This window comes from Oryx dammah, unplaced genomic scaffold (assembly GCF_014754425.2).
Source record: "Oryx dammah isolate SB20612 unplaced genomic scaffold, SCBI_Odam_1.1 HiC_scaffold_11227, whole genome shotgun sequence".
NCBI classification, from domain to species: Eukaryota; Metazoa; Chordata; class Mammalia; order Artiodactyla; family Bovidae; genus Oryx; species Oryx dammah.
In genome coordinates this window covers 1,414,052-1,440,116 of record NW_024080620.1, presented here as the reverse complement: position 1 = coordinate 1,440,116, position 26,065 = coordinate 1,414,052, and the positions used below count along the sequence as shown (strand labels likewise).

Genomic DNA, 26,065 nt, shown 5'->3' with positions numbered 1-26,065 from the left:
AAGGAAATGGCAACCCACTCCAGTGTTCTTGCCTGGAGACGAGGGACGAGGGAGCCTGGTGGGCTGCCGTCTCTGGGGTCACACAGAGTCGGACATGACTGAAGCGACTTAGCAGCAGCAGCAATTAAACTTAAAAGCTTTTGCACAGCAAAGGAAACCATGAACAAAATCAAAACATAACCTATTGAATTGGAGAAAATATTTGCAAATGATATGGCCAAGACGGAGTTAATATCCAAATTCTATAAACAGCTCCTACAACTTAACATCAAAAAAGCCAACAACTTCATTAAGAAATAGGCAGAAGACCTGAATAATCTCATTTTCTCTTTTAAATTAAATTTTATAGGTGAATAGTTGTTTTACTCGGAGAAAGAAATGGCAATGGCACTCCAGTACTCTTGCCTGGAAAATCCCATGGACGGAGGAGTGTGGGAGGCTACAGTCCATGGGGTCATGAAGAGTTGGACACGAGTGAGCAACTTCATGTTCACTTTTCCCTTTCATTCATTGGAGAAGGAAATTGCAACCCACTCCAGTGTTCTTGCCTGGAGAATCCCAGGAACAGAGGAGCCTGATGGGCTGCTGTCTATGGGGTCGCACACAGTTGGACACAACTGAAGTGACTTAGCAGCAGCAGCAGTTGTTTTACAATGTTGTGTTAATTTTCTGCTGTACAGCAAAGTCAATCAGCTATATGTATACATATACCCCATTCATTTACTTTTTTTTTTACCATGTATCAGTTCAGTTCAGTTTAGTTTCTCAGTCATATCCAACTCTTTGTGACCCCATGGACTGCAGCACGCTAGGCTTACCTGTCCGTCACCAACTCCCAAAGTTTGCTCAGACTCATGTGCATCGAGTCGGTGATGCCATCCAACCATCTCGTCCTCTGTTTTCCCCTTCTTCTCCTGCCTTCTATCTTTTCTAGCATCAGGGTCTTTTCAAATGACTCAGTTCTTTGCATCAGGTCGCCAAATATATTGGAGTTTCAGCTTCAGCATCAGTCCTTCCAATGAATATTCAAGGTTGATTTCCTTTAGGATTGACTAGTTTGATCTCCTTGCAGTCCAAGGGACTCTCAAGAGTCTTCTCCAACACCACAGTTCAAAAGCATCAATTCTTCACCGCTCACCTTTCTTTATAGTCCAACTCTCACATCCATACATGACTACTGGAAAAACCATAGCTTTGACTAGACAGACCTTTGTCAGCAAAGTAATGTCTCTGCTTTTTATTATGATGTTGTGTTTGGTCATAGCTTTTCTTCCAAGGAGCAAGCATATTTTAATTTCATGGCTGCAGATCACCATGTACAGCGGCTTTCAAATATGTCTATAAATTATTTGACTTTTTTTTTCAGATAGTGGTGCTTAATGTCCTATCCCTTGAGTGTGGACTAGACTTAGTGACTGTTTCTAGTGAATAGAATGTGACAGAATAACATTTGATGACTTCCAAGAATAGGTCATAAAAGGCAATACAGCTTTCTCTTTGCTCTCCCTCTCTCCCTTTAGATCAGTAGCTCTATGGGAAACCATATGACATAACATGAGGACACTCAGACAGTCCTACAGATAAGCCCACATTATTGTCAGCAGTCAGTGAGAACTGAAGCTTCCTGCTAACATCCATGCAAGGGAACCATCTAGAATGCTAATCCCTGACCACAGTCAAGCCTTCAGCTGATTGTGACTTAGACTTACATCTTGACTGCTAATTCATGAAGAACTCAGAGCCAGAGCTACCCAACTTTAAGCTATTCCCAATTTCTGAAACTGTGAGATAAGAAATGTTTCTGTGAGTGATTTTCTGGTGACTGAGTGGTTAACAGTCTGCTTGCTAATGCAAGGAACATGGGTTTGAATCCCTGGTCTGGGAAGATTCCACACGCTCCAGGGCAACTAAGCCCCATGCACCCAGCTACTGAGCCTGTGCTCTTGAGCCTGTGCTCTAGAGCCTGTGCTCCGCAACAGGAGAAGCCACCCCAATGAGAAGCCTGCACACCACTACTTGAAATTTGCCCCCACTTGTTGTAAATAGAGAAAGCTCATGCAGCAACAAAGATCCAGTGGAGCCTAAAATAAATAAAATTAAAATAATTTTTTTAACTTAAAGAATGTTTATTTTACCTTGCCAAGTTTGGGAGTAATTTCCTATGCAGCAATAGATAATTAACTCCCATATAGCTTTTAAAATCTTTTATATACTTAAAGGAAGCAGTTAAATCTTTCTCTCCTTCCACATAAATATTCACAATACTTAAATTTTATTTTCTATTTGATTTGTGTTGTCACATTTTGCCCTGTCTGTTATAGCTACAACAGCTAGGATTTAATTATTTTTTGTTGCTTCACTATATGATTTAATATATGGAGAGTGTAACTTGATTTACAATATTCCTTAGGGCCTGTCTAACCAATCATACAGTATCTGATACCTATTTACCTTATTTCTTTTAAAAAAGTTAACAGAGGTATTTGCCTGGTGATCCAGGGGTTAACACTTCAGCTTCTAGTACAGAGGGTGCAGGTTTGATCCCTAGCTGGGGGTCTAGGACCCCACGTGTCTCACACCCAGAAAACCAAAACATAAACCAGAAGCAATATTATAAAAGTTAACATGAAAAGCTTTATCTTAAAGTAACAGTCTAGAATACAGCAAACTCCCATTCATTCATCTATACTGAATTGTCAGTCATCAAATTTCTATTCACTATCATTCATTCATTCATTTGGCCTTACTATGAGATAGGCACATAAAGACTCTGAAAATATAGAGATGAATACATTTATACTTAGTATAACACTAATTAATAATTAGCACATTCTCCCTAAGGAAACTATGTATCACCCTGTTTGGCCAGTGAAGAGGGAAGATGGTTTCTGAAGAATGATATTGGATTTGCTTAAGCTTAACCAAGTCATGCCCTTAATTTTAGCTACTGTTAAAGTTGTAGTAGTCTCTCTACTAGAATAAATCAAAGCAGCTTCTGTCAGCTTGGACGCAGCAACTGATCTATTAATAACAAAAGCTTTCACAAACGCTTTGCCAGTAAGTATAAAACACCAGGAGCGTTTGCTTTCACCTGGTAGGGACAGTGCTGCATCCTCACTGTCTCCCCTCAGAGTTACATGACCCCCTCGCTCTTTGTCACAGTTTAGTCTGCAGGGTTTGAATAATATCTTTCTTCACAGGATACCACACAAGTCCCTCACACTGATGGCATCATGCTCATAAGATCTGGAGAGTACCGGATGGCATGCAATCCAGATGTCTTACAAAGACATATGTGTGCTCATGGAAGGGAGATAAATCTCATGAAAATATAGGAGTCCTTCAGTGAAGATCTGAGGGTCGGGTAGTGATATCTCCTCCGAAGTAAAAGATAAGCTGCTGTACCTTGCCCTGTCTGTTATTAAAAAAAGAGGCACAGCATTTAATGGCTGCCCCAAGAAATAAAGTGCTTTTCATATAATCCAGGTTACTGTACTAGCAGGTCTGCCACTAGCTCTGTATGGCAGAGCGGACTCAGTGGTACTTAAAATATCCGTCAGAGAGCAGGATGTTATATGTCAACTGTGGCAAATGCCTATTAGAGGATCACAGAGGTTCCTGTGACTTTGAAGAAAATTCATATCATTTTAGAAAATAACTGCTCTTCTTTTGAGAGGTAGCTTCTAAACCTTGAATAATCACCTAATGACATGAGAAACCCATCAGGGAACTGAATGCTATCTGATCCGTCAAGCCTAAAGTTGGCTGTGCCCAATATTGCACTCCATTACTGAGTAGAAGTGCTATATCCATATAATGCTGGAGAAGGTCATGAAGGCACAAAGAAGTTACATAAGAAAATTGCTCAATATAATAGTGTACTGACTCCTGAGGCATAGCTTCAACACATACCCATGGCTCATGGAAAGGTCCCTATGATTATTTAACTAAAGAAAAAAATCAAATCATATTTATAGATGGTTATGGAGGATCTGTTGGCATTGATCAGGAGGCATTTTTCTGATTATCTCCTTTGACAGAAAGAAGACATGAACTGAATTGCTTATCTATTCATAGACAGAGGCCAATGGTTTGACCACATTATCACAAACTGGAAAAGAAAAAAATATTAGGCAACCAATGGCAAGAAAGCTTAAAAAATATTAGAAGTACTGACCTCCAAATGCACTCAGAATATGAAGATACTTAGGTCTCATGTGGCTGCTTAGACCCCTCTACAGAGATAGTTTTCAATAACCAGACAGAAAAGTACTTGAAAGTGAAGAGGAACTAAAAAGCCTCTTGATGTAAGTGAAAGAGGAGTGTGAAAAAATTGGCTTAAAGCTCAACTTTCAGAAAACGAAGATTATGGCATCTAGCCCCATCACTTCATGGGAAATAGATGGGGAAACAGTGGAAACAGTGTCAGACTTTATTTTGGGGGGCTCCAAAATCACTGCAGATGGTGACTGCAGCCATGAAATTAAAAGATGTTTCTCCTTGGAAGGAAAGTTATGACCAACCTAGATAGCATATTCAAAAGAAGAGATATTACTTTGCCAACAAAGGTCCATCTAGTCAAGGCTATGGTTTTTCCAGTGGTCATGTATGGATGTGAGAGTTGGACTGTGAAGAAAGCTGAGCACCGAAGAACTGATGCTTTTGAACTGTGGTGCTGGAGAAGACTCTTGAGAGTCCCTTGGACTGCAAGGAGATCCAACCAGTCCCTCCTAAATGAGACCAGTCCTGGATATTCATTGGAAGGACTAATGCTGAGGCTGAAACTCCAATACTTTGGCCACCTGATTCGAAGAGCTGACTCATTAGAAAAGACCCTGATGCTGGGAGGGATTGGGGGCAGGAGGAGAAGGGGATGACAGAGGATGAGATGGCTGGATGGCATCACTGACTTGATGCACATGAGTTTGGGTGAACTCCAGGAGATGGTGCTGGACAGGGAGGCCTGGCGTGCTGCAATTCATGGGGTCGCAAAGAGTCGGACACGACTGAGTGACTGAACTGAACTGAATCATAAAGACTGTATGTGAATTTTGGATAGCACAGACTTTTATCTACACTGACTTGGATCAGAGCAATGCTTATGTGCAAATTTGTCAGGAGTGGATGACCAACACTCAACTCAATCAACCAGAAGAGCTAGTCTTAAGGAACAAAATACCCCATGGAAGATCCAATTAATACACCAACTAGGAAGCAATATCTTTCAAGGTTGGGCTGCTGTTTTCTAGAATACAAAAGAATCCTAGCAGCAAATAGATGTTATACTCACAGGAGATAATTGCAGTGAGTTCAATAAAGAAATATTTACAAAGGTATGAGCAGAGTTAAGGAAAAGAAGAGCTGGTTCAAAACCCAGAGGCTAGCTACAATAGAATCATTGTTACCTCTAGACCTGAAAGGGCAAAGGAGGAAGGAGTTCCCGAAATCCAGAGAGAGAAGCCAAATGGAAAAGAGTTGACTAACTGGACTTGGGCCTTATGTAGAGAGGTGAAGCTCACCTGTGGTGACCTACCAGCAAGAGAGTCAGAGGAATAAGTTCCATTAAGCCATTTCTCTTATACTCCAATCTACTGGTGTTTTGTTTGTTTGTTTTATGTTAACTTTTTGGCTCAGCTGTGTTGTATGTGGGATCTTAGTTCCCTAATCAGGGATCAAACCTGCATCCCCTGCACTGGAAGTGAAGAATCTTAGCCTCTGAATCACCAGAGAAGTCCATCCAATCTACTGTTGATACCTGCCTCCTGCCCAGGGCAAACCAAGTAGGGAGCCAGTGGACAAGAGAGCCTGTTGATGCCATCATAAATGCCAGCTTCTCAGGGGACAGAGCAGGGTGAAGAGGCAGATAGAGAAGAAATCCAAAGAGAAAAGGAAAAATGCCCTGTCCATATTTTGAACAAACGATCAGCCTACTCACGGGGGAAACTTTAGATATATCCAGCAAGACATTCAGGACTCCATTAAAAACAAACAAAAAACTACCCGAGATATAATGTTTTCAGACTCTCTTGTCAGAATTTACTGCCACATAGGGCAGCAAAAGGAAAGAAGAGAAAGACACGTATTCTAAATTTCAGAGTCTCTAAAACGGAAGGCATGAGAGAAAGAAAGAAGTAAAAGATGGGGGAAAAGCAGATATTTAAAGCATATTTGTAACTAATAATAATATATAGAATTGAAGGAAAATAGAAAAACCACCAAATAACCAAGAGATAGAATTTTCACACCGTCTTTTTCTTTTTTAAAATATTTATTTATTTTTGGCTACTCTGGGTCTTCATTGCTGCTTGAGGGCTTTCTCTAGTTTTACAGAGTGAGGACCGCTCTCTAGATGCAGTGTGCAGGCTTCTCACTGTTGTGGTGCCCAGGCCCTAGGGCACCCAGGCTCAGTAGTTGTGGCTCACGGGCTCTAGAGCACAGGCTCAGTAGTGGTGGCACACGGGCTTAGTTGCCCCATGGTATGTGGGATCCTCCAGGATCAGGGATCAAACCCCTGTGTCCTGAGTCGGCAGGAGGATTCTTTACCAACGAGCCACCAAGGAAGCCCCTCTTTGTCGTTTTCCTATATTAGCAGGTCTGACTCTATGCTTGCTGTTAATATATTAATATGTTTCTCTTTCTAGTTAAATAGATGTTAGTCTACTACTATTCACAAGGTTTTGATCCACACTAAGGTGGTTGGAAACAATGAAAACAGAAAATTTGTTCATTCTTTTCTTTATTCACCCTACAAATGCTTTCTGGGTGTCTACTATGTGGCAGCAGTATGCTAGATGCTGAGTGTATAAATGTTCCTGCCGTCTCAGGTCCTACAGTCGACCGGGGGAAACAGATCTCAATGCATTACTCACACAAACATGAAATTTCAATTCTGACAAGCACTAGAAAGGAGCAATACATAGTACAAAGAGAGCGATTCATAGGGCAGATGACTGAATGAGGGAAGTCAGGGATGATGGCCCTGTTGAGTAAAACAGAACCAGGGATCTGAAAAATGAACAAAGTACAAAGAGACTTCCAGGAGACGGACACAGGGACAAAGGCCCTGTGAGGGGAGGGGCAAGATGGGTACTGGGAATGGAAAGAAGACCAGTGTAGTGCACACATGGGCTGGAACGTGGTCCAAGATAGGGATGGAGAGGCAGTATCTTACGTTATTTTATATAATGAACTGCAGGGAGATTATTTTAGCATAACAGGATTGTCAGTGCCAGACATGCAATCCACAGGAGAGGCTCTGTTCAAGTGGGTCCTTCTCTTCCTATTTTCCTTGAACAACGAATAGTCACCACACATTCAGTACCACTCATCTTGGTGTTTACTAGCTTAATTATGGTTCTGTAGCTGGAAACCACTGCTTTATGTCGAGGAAGAGTTTTTCACTGCTCCTAAAAACTGATGCAATTTATTTTATCTGAAAATGCTACGTGTAATCTTCATTATTAATCTCTACTAGTAAATCAACTTTTTGGAGAGATCTATGAAATCCTTTGAGGTCTTCCTGGACAAAAAAAGCCCAAAGAATGAGATACTGTCTGACAATTTTATTTACTCTATAGTACACACATTGATTGAAAGAAAAAAACCAAATCTGTACTAATAAGTGTGGATTATCATAAAGAATATGCTCCTCTCTCTAGTGGGTACATAATAGAGGCTAATTTTGCAAATGATCAGTGAATGTAAACAATGACACTGCAGCAAAGTGAATATTCACTCGGTCTCACGGAGCAAGACTGTAGCTCTCAGATTTTTCATAATTATTGCTGCAAAATAATACCTGCTTTTCACTTTATTCCTCTAGTGCCATTCTCTCACACTCTCTGTTTTAAGCCTAACTCTGTGGAATTATATGAGGGAGGGGAAAGAGTGAGAGGAAGCATTTAGAAGAGTTTCATGGGGTTCTGGTCTGGCCTCTCCCTCAGTAACCTTTATTACTCATCTTTGTTAAATAAAATGCAGTACAGCATGGTGACTAATAGCACAGCTCCAGAATTAAGCTGCCTGGATTATAGTGGTGAATAAGATCAAATGACAAAGTCACATAGCAATCAATAAAAATCAAGACAAACTATCTCTCCCCCTTAATTTTCTCACCATTAAAAAAAAAAACTTTTAATCTTACATTGGAGTATAGCTGATTAACAACGTTGTGATAGTTTCAGGTGGATAGCAAAGGGACTCAGCCATATATATATATATATATATATATATATATACACACACACATATACATATACACACAAATGTATCCAATCTCCACCCGACTTCCCTCCCATCGAAGCTGCCACATAACATTTAGAAATAAATTTTAAAAAACCCTTTAAGTGTAGCTGATGTATGCATCTTTCTCTGTGTTGGGAGCAGGGAGAGAAAGAGAAGAAGGGGAATTATTTGTGAACTACTCCTATTTGGGTAATTCCTAGCAGAGTAGCAAAGATTGGTAAGAGATGGGTGAAAACTTTATTCAGGCAAATTATCCTTTCACTCATGGTCAAGGCAAGGTATCTTACTAAAGTTTCAGGAGCAAGTATTATTATCTAATATTTTCTCTTATTTCCAAACACTTGCCAAGCATGTTCTGCTGTGCTCTAGGGTTGAGTCACAAGTTGCAGCCATTGCAAAGCCCTCTGTCAAGGAGAAAATGTGATTAGACCAACTGCTTGCACTGACACTTAAAAATTAACTGCAAATCTGTTTGGGGCAGCTAAGGCATTCCCTCAACACTTGCTGGCTGGGAATTTTGGCTTTCTAATCATTACTTTGTATCCCTTAAAGGTACATTTTAACTGTTTTAATATGTGAGGAACAGGCCTGCCAAATTGTGCTTATGGCTTTTTAACACAAGCAATTTACAAATGCAATGAAGCAGGTAATAGGACACATGATACCAAATTTGAAAATCTGTGTTGATGACACTGCTGCTGGAGAAACACTTTTGGAAGCAGCCCTGTCTCCAGTTGCCTGGATAAGAAAAATGTTGTTTCTCATTTCATAGGTGGCCTCTTCCACCCAATAGTGAGTTTAGGGTCATGTCCTTGAGCATAAATCAGTCTCTCTCATGCTAACAATATTCCACTTAAGATCTTCTGGGACCCATGCACTCAACCAAATACAACAAGCAGGAAAAATCTCACACAACAGCAAAAAAAATCTGTTCGAGCAATGGTCAAAAATAAGTGTGTTCCTTTTAAAATGAAGACTTCCAAAGTAATGTATAGGTATATAGTTTTATCTGTAAACATCTGTATATTTATCAAGGATGCAAAAGGACATTTAATACTGGTTCTGGTTATTTACAAATACAATAAATGCTTCATTAAGAAAAGTTTACTAGAACAATTTTAAAGATAATGGAACTGGAATTATTTAACTTTATTACCTTTTTGGGGTAAAAAACTAATTTTACTAAAACAGTGTTTCCAAGCTGTGATCTGACAGGCAGGCTCATTTTAGTTCCAAAGCAGAGTAAAGGTACAGTGTGACTTCCTGTCATATTCACTTTTCATCACCAGTGTTCACTTACAATGAATATTAGGATCATACCAGCAATCTGACAAATTATAAAGGGATGACTCTGTAGCATAATCGTTATAATTATATTTGCTTATTTCTTTATTAGTAAGAGAGATTGCCCACTGCTTTTCTGCATAGAAAGAGGCAAAATGTCACCTTGGAATTATCTTTGTCAAAAGTTCACCTGAGGGATCTCTCAGTTATGAAAATATGGTTTCTCCCATCCTCATATCCCTTGGGAAAGGAAGGTTAATTAGCTTTAAAAAAGGGAAGGGACAAGAACTAAATTTTTCTCCTTGAGATTTCACTTTAGGATAGAATAAAACGACCCTGAACCAAATCTATAGGCCAAAAGGAATACAAATACCCCAAAGGGGGACTTTCCATGAAGGCAGAGACTGGGCTGATGTCCTAGACTTGACAGAAGGGTCTAAGAGCAGGGACTGAATTCTCAGGAGAATGGGGCATAGTAAGTAAAAACTATAGTCTTGGATCCTAGCAGAGGAAACCACTATGAGTGGAAGGATCCAGATAAGCAAGTCACTAAGAAATTATATCAAATGGCACCAAACAAAGCATCAGAACACCAGTCGACTATACGATTTCTCTCTCCAACAGGAAAATGGAAACAAGACTGACCTCTCCTTGGCATTTCAGGGTAGTCCAGGTCAGAGTAGAGATAAAATGCTGGATTTCATTAAGAAATGAATGGAAAAGGAGACATGTAACTGTATTGTTACCCTAAGAAAATGAACATATACTTCAATACTAGAAATGATAGGATCAAGTTTGACTGTGCATACGTGCTTAATCACTAAATTGTGTCCCACTGGGCTCCTCTCTCCATGGGATTTCCCAGGCAAGAATACTGGAGAGGATTGCCATTTTCTTCTCCACAGAATCTTCCCACCCAGGGACTGAACTCACATCTCTTGCATTAGCAGGTGGGTTCTTTATCACTGAGCCACCAGGGAAGCCCACATTTGATTATTAATTCAGCTTTTTTGTTTATTCTCCACCTCATCCATGAGGGCTTCCCAGATGGCTCAGTGGCAGAATCCACCTGCCAATGCAGGAGACGCGGGGGATACGGGTTCAGTCCCTGGGTCAGGGAGACTGCCTGGAGGAGGAAATGGCAACCCACTCCAGTACTCTTGCCAGAAAAATCCCATGAACAGAGAAGTCCGGAGTACTACAGTGCATGGGGTTGTAAAGAGTCGGACACAACTGAGCAACTGAACATGAAAACTCTTCCATGAAGGATTTAAGACTGTATTATGTAAACCTCTTTCTTTCTATCCTTGGTACTTTTAGTCCTACTGTTCCCAGTCAATCCATGATGGCTTCCTCTACTCTTTTTGCACGGATCTATAAATTACCTGCATTTCGGACTCTTTTGTTGATCATGATGGCTACTCCATTTCTTCTAAGGGATTCCTCCCCACAGTAGTAGATATAATGGTCATCTGAGTTAAATTCACCCATTCCAGGGATCAAATTGCCAACATCCTCTGGATCATGGAAAAAGGAAGAGAGTTCCAGAAAAACATCTATTTCTGCTTTATTGACTATGCCAAAGCCTTTGACCATGTGGATCACAATAAACTGGAAAATTCTGAAAGAGATGGGAATACCAGACCACCTAACCTGCCTCTTGAGAAACCTATATGCAGGTCAGGAAGCAACAGTTAGAACTGGACATGGAACAACAGACTGGTTCCAAATAGGAAAAGGAGTACGTCAAGGCTGTATATTGTCACCCTGCTTATTTAACTTATATGCAGAGTATATCATGAGAAATGCTGGGCTGGAAGAAGCACAAGCTGGAATGAAGATTGCCGGGAGAAATATCAGTCACCTCAGATATGCAGATGACACCACCCTTATGGCAGAAAGTGAAGAGGAACTAAAAAGCCTCTTGATGAAAGTGAAAGTGGAGAGTGGAAAAGTTGGCTTAAAGCTCAACATTCAGAAAACGAAGATCATGGCATCTAGTCCCATCACTTCATGGGAAATAGATGGGGAAACAGTGGAGACAGTGTCAGACTTTATTTTTGGGGGCTCCAAAATCACGGCAGATGGTGATTGCAGCCATGAAATTAAAAGACGCTTACTCCTTGGAAGGAAAGTTATGACTAACCTAGATAGCATATTCAAAAGCAGAGACATTACTTTGCCAACAAAGGTCTGTCTAGTCAAGGCTATGGTTTTTCCTGTGGTCATGTATGGATGTGAGAGTTGGACTGTGAAGAAAGCTGAGTGCCGAAGAATTGATGCTTTTGAACTGTGGTGTTGGAGAAGACTCTTGAGAGTCCCTTGGACTGCAAGGAGATCCAACCAGTCCATCTTAAAGGAGATCAGTCCTGGGATTTCTTTGGAGGGAAAGCTGAAACTCCAGTACTTTGGCCACCTATGCGAAGAGATGACTCATTGGAAAAGACTCTGATGCTGGGAGGGATTGAGGGCAGGAGGAAAACGGGACGACAGAGGATGAGATGGCTGGGTGGCATCACTGACTTGATGGATATGAGTTTGAGTGAACTCTGGGAGTTGGTGATGGACAGGGAGGCCTGGCGTGCTGCAATTCATGGGGTCGCAAAGAGTCGGACACAACTGAGCGACTGAACTGAACTGAACTGAATAAATTACCTGCATATCAAAGCCCTTTACTGTTGCATTTTGGCTTGGTTCATTCTCTATTAGAGAAGAAATCCCTAACTTCACTAAGTTCAATGGGCAAGAATGAAGACTCCCCCTCTTGATGAAAGGAGTGGCAAAGAGTTTGCAACCACGTGTTAAGACTAGGCAAAATTTTTACATTCCCTCCACAATCAAATACACTTTTACTCTCCCAGGATCCCCAGAAACCTCATCCAGTTACAATATCAGGCTCAAACACAAGGTCTGAATATCATCACTTAAGTCAGGTCCAAGGGTAGATGAGGCTCTTCAGGACTGGTTCATCTCTTAAGGATGGTCTCCTTAGCTAGATCATTAAATTCATTAGGTGTATTTCCTTCTTTCCACATCACCATTGGCAACAGTGTTGCCAAACTTTAACTACCACATAGCAAAGGGCCTTTTCCTCCTGTTTCCAATTACATGTCCTCATTTTCCATCAAACTTTCATCAACAACCTCAAAATTTACTAGGCTTCTGAACACCACCTGTTCTCCAAAATGAATGCCCACATTTTAAATTTTGTTAAGCCACCATCCCATTTCCAGGTATCAGATTTTGTTTTATCTATTTTTGCACCCCCAAGCCCATTGGCTTAATACAAAAATTTTAATTTGCTCAGGATTTTAGGAGTTAGGAATTTGGAGCAGGCTCAACTGAGCCCCTTGGAGGTCTCTCACACAGTCAAATGTTGAGTGGGATTCAATCATCTGAAAACGCTACAGGCTGACAGTAAACACTATCTAACTGTAGGAGCTCACCCAGCCTAGTAACTAGGACACCTATATATGTCATCTCCATGTTACCTCGGTTTCTTACAGCATAGTGACAGAGCCTAGGCTTGTTCACATTAATTTACTTTCCTGTCTTCTCAACTAATAGGAATAATTAATTATTCCTGAGGAAGATTAAAAAAGAAAACCAAAAACAAGCTTTGAATCCTAACTATAATTGCTTCCCATGTAAATACAACAATGAAAAAACTAACTCTTTCAATTGGAAATCCATTTGAAAAGAAATAAAAAATTATCCAATGTTGAAATCGTGCTATTATTGTATACATAATGTTAGCACAAGGATAGCAAGAACCATTTGCATAATAAATATTCCTACTCCTTTTTCCAGTTAGTGCAATAACTGAACAGCACCCATCAGTGAAGGAGGACAAAAGAGGGCTATTATCATAAATGTTAGTTTGATCTTTCAAAGAGAATTGATTACCATCTACCCAGACTCCACTTCACCCACTTAAACACTGGTTCTGCCTTTCATCAGTCGAATGTCAAATGCCTTTGTTGCATCCAAGTGTTACCCTAGCTGGCCATATTCTACATACAGGGCAAAGAACAGTTTTGTTGCTTTGTTTTCCCTTGGTAGAGTTTGTAAGAAACATGTCTCTTTCATGGTAACATTCCTTATAAAAAAACACAAGGATGAAAGATAAGCCTATGAGGGTCCTGATCTAACACAAGATGCAAAACTGCTTACAACACACCAGTAAAACTGACAGCTTTAACTTTCTTCAAGTGAAGGTGTACATTCTTTCATGTTAAAAAAAAAAGCTTAACATTTCTATTAACATCTGCCAAGTGTTTTCCTTCATTCTTCTTTCAGTCCAGTATTAGAAGAGTTAAATTTATCTTAGAAATAGACTAGAATGGCTTTTAAGAGCCAACTCATTGGAAAAGACCATGATACTGGGAAAGACTGAGGGCTGGAAGAGAAGAGGGTGGCAGAGAATGAGATGGTTGGAGGGCATCACTGACTCAATGGCCATGAGTTTGAGAAAACTCTGGGAGATAGTGAACAAGGACAAGGAAGCCTGGTGTGCTGCAATACCTGAGGTCTCAAAGAGTTGGACACAACTTTGCAACTGAACAGCAACATTTTAATTAGTAGCATAAGGATTAATTTAGAGGAAACATTAAATCCAATATTGAACACAATTTTTCACTGAGGAACATTTGTATCCCAATTTCCCTATGTGAGTTAAGGCATTTACACACTGAGTCTGGAGATCTTAAACAAAAAGGCAAATTTCTCATCTTGTTTCAGAGGAAATGACAGTACACACTCTACTGTGCTGACAAGGGAGAGAGTGGTAGTGGCATTCCCAGCTCTATATAAGGACAGAAGGCATTTCTCCATGGATTACAAGAGACTGGCTCTGAGATGGAGAGGAGAAACTTAATTATGACCAAAGGTCTCCTAATGGAAAGATTTCAGACACAGTAAGAGATCCTTATGAAGTTCCTGCATGCTTTCAAACTTTAATAACAAAAATTATGGGTTGCTATAGCAACAATATAGTAAATTACATTGAAAAGCAATTTATTAAAATTCAGAACAACTAGATTATACAATGGTAGCAAAGGAAATACTGCCTTGTACTATTATGTAGCATTATTGGTATAGCTGGATATTATTTCATTTACTCCTCATAACAGCCCTCCAAAGTAGGTAGTGTTTCCCTATTTTACAGATGAGAAAATTGAGATTAAGAAAGTAGCTTATGTCCACCAAACCATATGAGGAAGCCCTCGATCTGCTTGACTCCAAATCCTTTCTCTCATGTAACATATTTCAACTGCATGACAAAAAGTAAAAACAAACAAAAAAATGACAGTGACAAACATGTGTCCCAAACTTGGAGATGCTAAAATACTATTCATTGTATAATAAGAAAATTCACCTCATTTTAATATTCAATTTATTCACTTATGTATTGTGCTTGCATGCATGTATACAAAGTCACTTTAGTCATGTTCGACTCTTTGCAGACCCTATGGACTATAGCCCATCAGGCTGCTCTGTCCATGGGATTCTCCAGCAAGAATACTGGAGTGGATTGCCATATCCTTCTCCAATGTATTATACTACTACTACATAAATGTTTAGAAATTAAGATGCATAAAAGAAATACCAAAGGAATCTTCTGAAGAACTTACAGTGCTTTATTTGGTTTTGTGGTTTATAGTCCTTGGTTGTTCTCTTTCTCTATCTTCCTGCCGTATTTTTTTTGTTTTACATTCTCGTTATGTGTAGCTTTTGCACAGTATTACTCAGATGATCTTTTGGAAATTACTTTCAATTACTGTTCTCAAAGTATTTCTCTTTATTGGAAGACAAAACTGAAGAACAGAGAAGAATATTTTCCATTGTTCTCCATTGCCTTTTTACTGCTGATACAATCTATACACATTAAGTCTAGGCATTAATTATTTTTACTAGAAGTTATCATCTGACTTTATAGTCCCCACCCTAATAATAATAATACAGTAAAGTTCCCTAAGTCAACATCGAAGGGATAGGATGTAAGTCTCTGGCAATAAAGTGATATTATTCATAGGCAATGGTGAACTCTTTTTACAGAAAATATTCACACCAGTTCCTTTGGTAGTTTTTTTTTTATTCAAAGTATAGCTGATTTACAAATTTCTATTTTATTCATTTCCTCTCTGTTCTTTAATATTTCCTTCCTTCTGCTGACTTTGGGTTCTGTTTATTCTTCTTTTACTAATTCCTTTAGGTAGTAGGTTAGGCTGTTTGAGATTTTTCTTCGTAGAATTGGTTTAACTGCACCCTATAGATTTTTTTTTATTTAAATTTTATTTTTTTACTTTACAATACTGTATTGGTTTTGCCATACATTGACACGAATCCACCACAGGTGTACATGAGTTCCCAACCCTGAACCCCTCTCCTATCTCCCTCCCCATATCATCTCTCTGGGTCATCCCAGTACACCAGCCCCAAGCATCCTGTATCCTGTATCGAACATAGACGCAATTCGTTTCTTACATGATAGTGTACATGTTTCAATGCCATTCTCCCGAATCATCCCACCCTCTCCCTCTCGCACAGAGTCCAAAAGTCTGTTCTTTACATCTGTGTCTCTTTTGCTGTCTCGCGTACAGGGTTATCATTACCATCTTTCTAAATTCCATATATATGTGTTAGTATACTGTACTGGTGTTTTTCTTTCTGGCTTACTTCACTCTGTATAATCGGCTCCAGTTTCATCCACCTCATTAGAACTGATTCCAATGTATTCTTTTTAATGGCTGAGTAATACTCCATAGTGTATATGTACCACAGCTTTCTTATCCATTCATCTGCTGATGGACATCTAGGTTGCTTCCATGTCCTGGCTATTATAAACAGTGCTGCAATGAACATTGTAACTGCACCCTATAGATTTTTGAAGGTTGTATTTCCATTTTCATCTGTCTCAAGGTTTCTGATTTCCTCTCTGATTTTTTTTCATTGACCCATTGGCTTTTTGGTAGCATGTTACTTAGTCTCCACATATCTGTTCTTTTCTCATTTTTCTTTATGTAATTAATTTCTAATTTTATACTGTTATGGTTGAAATAAATGCTTGGTATAATTTATATCTTCCTAAATTTGTTGGGGCTTGTCTTGTGGCTTAGGATGTGATCCATCCTGGGGAAAATTCTGTGTGCACTTGCAAAGAATGTTCTGCTGTTTTGGATGGAATGTCCTCTAGATACCAATTAAGTCTAGCTGCTCTACTGTGTCATTTAAGGCATTGTTTCCTGATTTATTTTTTTTTGGATGATCCATTAGTGGGTATTAGTGGGATGTTAAAGTTTCCTACTATCATTTTGTTATTATCAATTTTTCCTTTTTTACAGGATAGTATTTACTTTATATATTTAGACACTCCTAGGTTGGGTACACATATGTTAACAAAAATCTTCCTGTATCAAGACTTTTATCATTATATAATGCCCTTCTTTGTTGTTTGATATAGTCTTTGTTTGAAGTCATTTTTTCCAGTATGAAAATTATTACCCACACTTTCTTGCCATTTCTATTTGTATGAAATATCTTTTTCCCTTGCCAGCTTTTCTGTCTCTGTGTGCCCTTAGCTCCAAAATGAATCTCCTACAGGCAGCACATAGAAGGATCTTTATAAAAATTCAATCAGCCACCCTGTGTCTTCTGACTGGAGCATTTAGTTAATTGACATTTAAAGTAATTATTGATAGTTTTGTACTTATAGCCATTTTATTACTTGTTCTCCAGTTGTTTTTATAGTTATTCTCCATTCATATTTCTTCATTTTGCTTCTTCTCTTGGGGTTTGATGACTTTCTTTATTAGTATGTGAGTGTTCCATTCCTTTCAACTTTTGTGGAACTATTATAGATTTTTGATTTGTGCTTACTATGTGGTTCATATATGTTGATCTATAATAATATCAACTTGTTTTAAATTAGTAGTCATGTAAGATCAAGTACATTCTAAAATATCAACTTTTTTTTCACTCCTCCACCCACATTTTGTGCTTATGATGTCATATCTTACATCTCACGTTTATCTCTTCAGTTCAGTTCAGTCACTCAGTCGTGTCCGACTCTTTGAGGCCCCATGTACTGTAGCACGCCAGACCTCCATGTCCATCACCAACTCCCAGAGTTTATGCAAATTCATGTCTATTGAGTCGGTGATGCCATCCAGCCATCTCATTCTTTGTAGTCCCATTCTCCTCCTGCCTTCAATCTTTCCCAGCATCAGGGTCTTTTCAAATGAGTCAGCTCTTCGCATCAGGTGGCCAAAGTATTGAAATTTCAGCTTCAGCATCAGTCCTTCCAATGAATATTCAGGACTGATTTCATTTAGGATGGACTGGTTGGATCTCCTTGCAGTCCAAGGGACTCTTAAGAGCCTTCTCCAACACCACAGTTCAAAAACATTAATTTTTCGGTTCTCAGCTTTCTTTATAGTCCAACTCTGACATCCATACATGACCACTGGAAAAACCATAGCTTTGACTAGATGGACCTTTGTTGGCAAAGTAATGTCTCTGCTTCTTAATATGCTGTCTAGGTTGATCATAATTTTTCTTCCAAAGAGTAAGCGTCTTTTAATTTCATGGTTGCAATCACCATCTGCAGTGATTTTGGAGCCCAAAAAATAAAGTCTGCCACTGTTTCCATTTTTCCCCATCTATTTGCCATGCAGTGATGGGACCAGATGCCATGATCTTCGTTTTCTGAATGTTGAGCTTTAAGCCAATTTTTTCACTCTCCTCTTTCAGATTCATCAAGAGGCTCTTTAGTTCTTCTTCACTTTCTGCCATAAGGGTGGTGTCATCTGCATATCCGAGGTTATTGATATTTCCCTTCCAGGAATCTTGATTCCAGCTTGTGCTTCATCCAGCCCAGTGTTTCTCATGATGTACTCTGCATATAATTTAAATAAGCATGGTGACAATATACAGCATTGATGTACTCCTTTCCCAGTCTGTTGTCCCATGTCCAGTTCTAACTGTTGCTTCTTGACCTACATACAGATTTCTCAGGAGGCAGGTCAGGTGTTCTGGTATCCCCATTTCAATAAGAATTTTCCACAGTTTGTGGTGATCCACACAGTCAAAGGATTTGGCATAGTCAATAAAGCAGAAATAGATGTTTTTCTGGAACTCTCTTGCTTTTTTGATGATCCAGTGGATCTTGGCAATTTGATCTCTGGTTCCTCTGCCTTTTCTAAATCCAGCCTGAACAACTGAAAGTTTATGGTTCATATACTGTTGAAGCCTGGCTTGGAGAATTTTGAGCATTTCTTTGCTAGTGTGTGAGATGAGTGCAACTGTGTGATAGTTTGTGCATTCTTTGGCATTGCTTTACTTTAGGATTGAAATGAAAACTGACCTTTTTGAGTCTTGTGGCCACTGCTGAGTTTTCCAAATTTGCTGGCATATTAAGTGCAGCACTTTCACAGAATCATCTTTTAGGGTTTGAAATAGCTCAACTGGAATTCCACTAGCTTTGTTCATAGTGATGCTTCCTAAGGCCCGCTTGACTTCACATTCCAGGATGTCTGGCTCTAGGTGAGTGATCATACCATCATGATTTTCTGGGTCATGAAGATCTTTTTTGTATAGTTCTGTGTATTCTTGCTACTTCTTTTTAATGTCTTCTGCTTCTGTTAAGTCCATACCATTTCTGTCCTTTATTGTGCCCATCTCTGCATGAAATGTCCCTTTGGTATCTCTAATTTTCTTGAAGAGATTTCTAGTCTTTCCCATTCTGTTGTTTTCCTTTATTTCTTTGCACTGATCACTGAGGAAGCCTTTCTTATCTCTCCTTCCTATTCTTTTGAATTCTGCATTCAAATGGGTATATCTCTTCTTTTCTCCTTTGCCTTTCACTTCTTTTTTTCTCAGTTATTTGTAAGGCCTCCTCAGACAACCATTTTGCCTTTCTGCATTTCTTTTTCTTGGAGATGGTCTTGATCACTGCCCCCTGTACAATGTCACGAACCTCTGTCCATAGTTCTTCAGGCATTTTATCTATCAGATCTGATCCCTTGAATCTAGTTGTCACTTCCACTGTATAATTGTAAGGGATTTGATGTAGGTCATACCTGAATGGTCCAGTAGTTTTCCCTACTTTCTTCAATTTATGTCTGAATTTGGCAATAAGGAGTTCATGATCTGATCCACAGTCAGCTCCCAGTCTTGTTTTTGTTGACTGTATAGAGATTCTCCATATTCGGCTGCAAAGAATATAATCAATCTGATTTCAGTGTTGACCATCTGATGATGTTCATGCGTAGAGTCTTCCCTTGTGTTGTTGGAAGAAGGTGTTTGCTATGACCAGTGTGTTCCCCTGGCAAAAATCTATTAGCCTTTTCCCTGCTTCATTTTGTACTCCAAGGCCAAATTTATCTCTTAACTGTTTGTAATAGTTGCTTTAGAATTACCTGACTTTTAAACTTCCTATTGGCTTATGTAAGTAGTTGGTCATCAGTCTTTATTATATATTTACCTTTCCTGGGGATATTTTCTCTTTAAGATTCTTACTTCTTTTCCACCTAGAGAAGAGCCTTTAACATTTCCTTTTTAAAAAATAATAATCTTGCTGGTTAGAGTATTTTACATTGCAGGATTTTCCCTTCAGCACTCTGTATATATCATGCCACTTCCTTCTGGCCTGAGAAGTTGTTGTGGAGAAATCAGCTGATAGCCTATAAGAATTCCCGTGCATATGACTCTTTGTTTTCTCTTGCTGCCTTTAATATTCTCTCTTACTTTTGACTTCTGCCATTTGAATTATGCTATGTCTTGGTGTGGGTCTATTTTAGCTTCATCATGTTTGGGACCCTCTATAAAAGAGTCCAAAATGCAGTACTTTGGTGCAGTCTCAAAAACGACAGAATAATCTCAGTTCATTCTAAGGCAAACCATTTAACATCACAGTAATCCAAGTCTATGTCCCAACCACTGATGCTGAAGAACCTGAAGTTGATTGACAAGTTCTATAAATCTACAAGACTTTCTAGAACTAATACCAAAAAAAAAAAAGCCATCCTTTTCACCATAGGTCTGGGACTGGAATGCAAATGTATAAAGTCAAGAGATACCTGGAGTAACAGGCAAGTTTGCACTTAAGAGTACAAAATGAAGTAGAACAAAGGCTAACATAGTTTTGTCAAGAGAACACATTGGTCATAGCAAACACCCTCTTCCAACAACACAAGAGATGACTCTAAACATGTACATCACCAAATGGTCAATACCAAAATCAGATTAATTATGTTCTTTGTAGCCGAAGATGGAGAAGGTCTATACAGTCAGTAAAAACAAGACCTGGAGCTAACTGTGGATTAGATCATCAGCTCATCATTGCAAAATTCAGGCTTAAATTGAAGAAAGTAGGAAAATACACTAGGGAATTCAGGTATGATTTAAATCAAATTCCTTATGATTATATAGTGGTAGTGACAAATAGATTCAAAGGATTAGTTCTGGTAGACAGAGTGCCTGAAGAACTATGAACAGAGGTTTGTAACATTGTACAGGAGGCGGAGACCAAAATCATCTCAAAGAAAAAGAAATGCAAGAAGGCAAAGTGGTTGTCTGAGGGGGCTTTACAAATAGCTGTGGAAAGAAGAGAAGTGAAAAGCAAGGGAGAAAGGGAAAGATATACCCAACTACATGCAGAGTTCCAGAGAAGAGCAAGGAGAGATATGAAGGCATTCTTAAGTGAACAATGCAAAGAATTTGGAGAAAACAATAGAATGGGAAAGGTAGAGATCTTTCAAGAAAATTGGAGATATTAAGTATGCATTTAATGCAGGGATGGGCATGATAAAGGACAGAAATGGTAAGGACCTAACAGAGGCAGCAGAAGTTAAGAAGAGGTGTCCATAATACACAAAAAAGGTATACAAAAAAGGTCTCAGTGATCCAGATAACCATGATGGTGTCGTCACTTACCTAGAGCCAGACACCCTGGAGTGTGAAGTCATGTGGGCTTGGGAAGCATTGCTACAAACAAAGCTAGTGGAGGTGATGGAATTCCAGCTAAACTATTTCAAATCCTATAAGATAATGCTGTTAAAGTGTTGCACTCAATATGTCAGCTAATTTGGAAAACTCAGCAGTGTCCACAAGACTGGAAAAGGTCAGTTTTCATCCCAATCTCAAAGAAGGGCAATGCCAAAGAATGCTCAAACTATCTTACAGTTATGCTCATTTCACATGCTAGTAAAGTTATGTTCAAAATCCTTCAAGCTAGGTTTCAACAGTACGTGAACAAGAATTTCCAGATGCTTCAGACAACTTTCAGATGGGTTTAGAAAAGGCAGAACAACCAGAGATCAAATTGTTAACACTCATTGGGTCATAGAGAAAGCAAGGGAATTCCAGAAAAACATGCATTTCTTCTTCATTGACTACACTAAAGACTTAGACTGTGTGGATCATAACAAACTGTGGAATATTCTTAAAAAGATAGGAATACCAGACCACCTTACCTGTCTCCTAAGAAGCCTGTATGTGGATCATGAAGCAACAGTTAGAACTAGACATGTAACAATGGGCTGGTTCAAAATTGGGAAAGGAGTACCACAAGGCTGTATATTGTCACCCTGCTTATTTAACTTATATACAGAGTACATCATGCAAATGCTGGGCTGGATGAATCACAAGCTGGAATAAAGATTGCCAGGAGAAATATCTATAACCTCACATATGCAGATGACATCACTCTAGTGGCAGAAAGTGAAGAAAAACTAAAGATCCCCTTGATGAAGGTGAAAGAGCAGTGAAAAAGCTGGCTTGAAACTCAACATTCCAAAAACTAAGATCCAGTGCCATCGCTTCATAGCAAACAAGAGGGGAAAAAGTGGAAGCAGTGATAGATTTTATTTTCTTGGGCTCCAAAATCACTATGGACATGACTGCAGCCGTGAAACTAGAGATGGAGTTAGAGCTGGAGCCCAGCGTGAGGCAGGACTTTCTCTCTGCTCAGTGACTATCAATGACCAGTCAGGGGTGGGGCCTGAGCCCAAGCTGCTGGAGCTGACACCCTGAGGGTTGGGCCCAAGCCGGTTCTGTTCCCTTTCAGCGTGTTTTCCCCTCTATCTGCATTGGGACCTTTGCCTAGAGTGGGGAAGTGCTGAGCTAAGTGGGGCTCGTGAGGGCCGTCTGCTCACACTGTCTGCAGACGGAGGTCCCAGCTATCTCTGACACACTGCCTGGGAAGGCACCTACAAGTCCCCCTTGGTCCCTCAGAGCACATCACTGTCCTCAGCCTCCACCATTCCCGCCCTTTCATTAAACCACATCACTGGGCTACACGGACACTTGGCACATGATTGAGGATAAGCTGTGGTGGAGCCGCTGCTGTCCGAGACCTGAGAGCTACTTGAGATGTATTGCCTGAGTAAGGTCAGTAGTGGCTGCCACCCTCCCACCCAGGGTATGCCCAGGGACTAGGTCATCTCTGCACACCACAGCTGAGTCTTCTACCCACTCATTGCTGCCCCAGATCCAATGATACATTGTGATGTGGAATGAGAAGGACCAAACCCTTTGCTCAGCTTTTGTGCATGCCAAGGAGGTTATGGGAAACCCAGTAGCCACTAGAGGATACCTCTCTCCACCCTGCCTCAGGAGCGAGCTAGCATATGAGTGCTCCTCACAGTTGTAGTCCAGGCTTCCCACAGCCATCCTGTTACTCCCCAGCAGTCCTCAACCAGCCAAAAGGGCTTGTCTCCTCTGTATAAAAACCCAGGACAGGGGAGCTCAATCTGTGGTTCTCATTGCTTATTTCACAGGATGAGTATCCACCTGTGTGATCTTTCTTGTCCTCTGAGGTCTGCTCTGGGAGCACACGACCTGACTTTATTGCCTTTTTTTCCCTTCTGGCTCAGAGAGTAAAGCATCTGCCTACAATGCAGGAGACCCGGGTTCGATCCCTGGGTTGGGAAGATCCCCTGGAGAAGGAAATGGCAACCCACTCCAGTACTCTTGCCTGGAAAATCCCGTGGAGAATCTTGGTAGGCTACAGTCCATGGGGTCTCAAAGAGTCAGACACGACTGAGCGACTTCACTTTCACCCAATTATGTGTGTATCTTAACAGCCTTGGAGTCTTTCTGCCAGTTTCCAGTGAAAATTGTCCCACATGTACATATATCTTGATGTGTTTGTTGGGGGAGGTGAGCTTCATGTCCTCTTACTCTGCCATACTTATTGATCCCTTTTGGTAGTTTTGTTTTTTGTTTTTTTGTTTTTTAAAAAAACCTAAACAAAGACTTTATTTGTCCTCTTTATTTTCATTTCCATAGGAAAACCTTTAATTTAACAATGAACAACAGGCTATCTTTCTCTGGTAGGCAAAGACAATAGGACTTCTTATATGTCAATAAACTACTTGGTAAAATACTTAATAATTGTTCCTTCTTTTTAATTTGCTTATAAAAAGAAAAGGTAATACGTTACTTAGACTTATCTAGGTTCTTATTAATTGGTCCTTCTTTTTAATTTGCTTATAAAAAGAAAAGGTAATATGTTACTTAGACTTATCTAGGTTCTAATTTTAATTGGTAAATAATAACATGAACCTTGTTCAGTTCAGTTACTCAGTCATGTCTGATTCTTTGAGTCCCCATGGATTGCAGCACACCAGGCCTCCCTGTCCATCACCAACACCCAGAGCTTGCTCAAACTCATGTCCATCAAGTTGGTAATGCCATTCAACCATCTCATCTTCTGTCATCCCTTCTCCTCCTGCCTTCAATCTTTCCCAGCATCAGGGTCTTTTCCAATGAGTCAGTTATTCATATCAGGTGGCCAAAGTATTGGAGCTTCAGCTTCAGCATCAGTCCTTCCAGTGAATATTCAGGTTTGATCTCCCTGCCGTCCAAGGGACTCTCAAGAGTCATCTCCAACACCACAATTCAAAAGCATCAATTCTTCGGTGTTCAGTTTTCTTTATAGTCTAACTCTCATATCCATACATGACTACTGGAAAAACCATAGCCTTGACTAGATGGACCTTTGTCAGCAAAGTAATGTCTCTGCTTTTTAATGTGCAGTCTAGGTCAGTCATAGCTTTTCTTCCAAGGAGCAAGCGTCTTTTAATTTCATGGTTGAAATCACCATCTGCAGTGATTTTGGAGCCCAAGAAAATAAAGTCTATCACTGTTTTCATTGTTTTCCCATCTATTTGCCATAAAGTGATGAGACTGGATGCCGTGATCTTAGTTTTCTGAATGTTGAGTTTTAAACCAGCTTTCTCACTCTCCTTTTCACTTTCAACAAGTCTCTAACTCTAATTAGTAAATAATAATGTGAATTTATTAGCTGCTTAATAAAATTTCAAAAGTAAAAATGATTAAAAAGCAACTATAAGGGTTTTTCTTTCTTTTGTATAATTTTATCTATCTAAGTAATTTATAGACTTGCCTTTGAATAAACTGCTTTGTGTTTATTTTTCATTGCATCGCCTACCCAATGAGTTCTGGTGAGGTATACTCCCTCCAGAAAAGACAATAATCAATAAGAAGAAGGATTTTGGAATGATTAATGTGACACTGACTTAGTCATGTAAATAATAAAAGTTAAATATCTTCTGTACCTGTTCTTACTCACCTGCAAGTCCTAAAAGAATGTAGGCCATAATGAACAGTATGAAGATCGTGCAGCACAGCACATCTGTACAACTCCTAAAGATGAAGAGGAACAATGCATTAAAAGGGTCCCGAGAAGGCTCACGTAGCATCCGTTTTCCTCCCTCTTATGGACTAAACATGTCTCCCCCAAGTCCTTATGTTGAAACCTAACCCCCAATGTGATGGTATTAGGTGTTAGAAGGTGGGCGGGCGATGGGAATTAAAAGAGATACAAAATGACTCATGTTTACTGCAAAAATATACATAGGAAGGCATAAGAAAATAATTGGGCTTCCCTGGTGGCTCAGATGGTAAAGAATCTGCCTGCAATGCAGGTCACCTGGGTTTGATCCCCGGGTCAGGAATATTTCCTGGAGAAGGAAATGGCATCCCACTCCAGTATTCTTGCCTGAAATGTCCCTTGGGCAGAGGAGCCTGGCAGACTACAATCCCTGGGGTTTCAAAGAGTCAGACACAACTGAGCGACTGAACACACAAAAGATAATAACAACAGTGATATGCCTTTTTATACTTAATAATTCTAAAAGGTAGATCAGATGTATTTCTACAATCAAAGACTTAAACAGCAGAGAGCGGTTATAGTTCTGTGATTAAAGTTCCTCCAAAGCTGTTAGTATTTATTCTCTTGATTCTTTATTTGTAAAATTTTTTAGAAGTTATAATACACTAACATCAAAAAATTCTTTTATTTGAAATTGTAATTTAAACTATTTGATTTTATAATTTTCTCCTTCATGCTTCCCAGTACATGACATAATAATTAAAAAAAAAAATAGCCATTTCCATTCCTCTCTCTCTCCATTATCTTTCTACGTGCACATATGAAGGGTACTCTGATTAAATAAAGGATTGACTACATAAGCTTTCTATGAGGAACAGAGTTGCAACTATTCAAAAAACA

The 26,065-nt window shown here is 39.6% G+C and overlaps 1 protein-coding gene across 1 annotated transcript in view; it reads right to left on the bottom strand.

The window, feature by feature from the left end:
- Positions 1–25,253, bottom strand: part of LOC120861081 (choline transporter-like protein 5) — a 123,550-nt gene extending 98,297 nt beyond the window's left edge. Inside the window, exon 1 of the mRNA XM_040236745.1 lies at positions 25,124–25,253. Within this exon, the coding sequence (XP_040092679.1) occupies positions 25,124–25,253 (130 nt within the window). The remainder of the gene's footprint in view (positions 1–25,123) is intronic.
- Between the last annotated feature and the right edge of the window lie 812 nt (positions 25,254–26,065).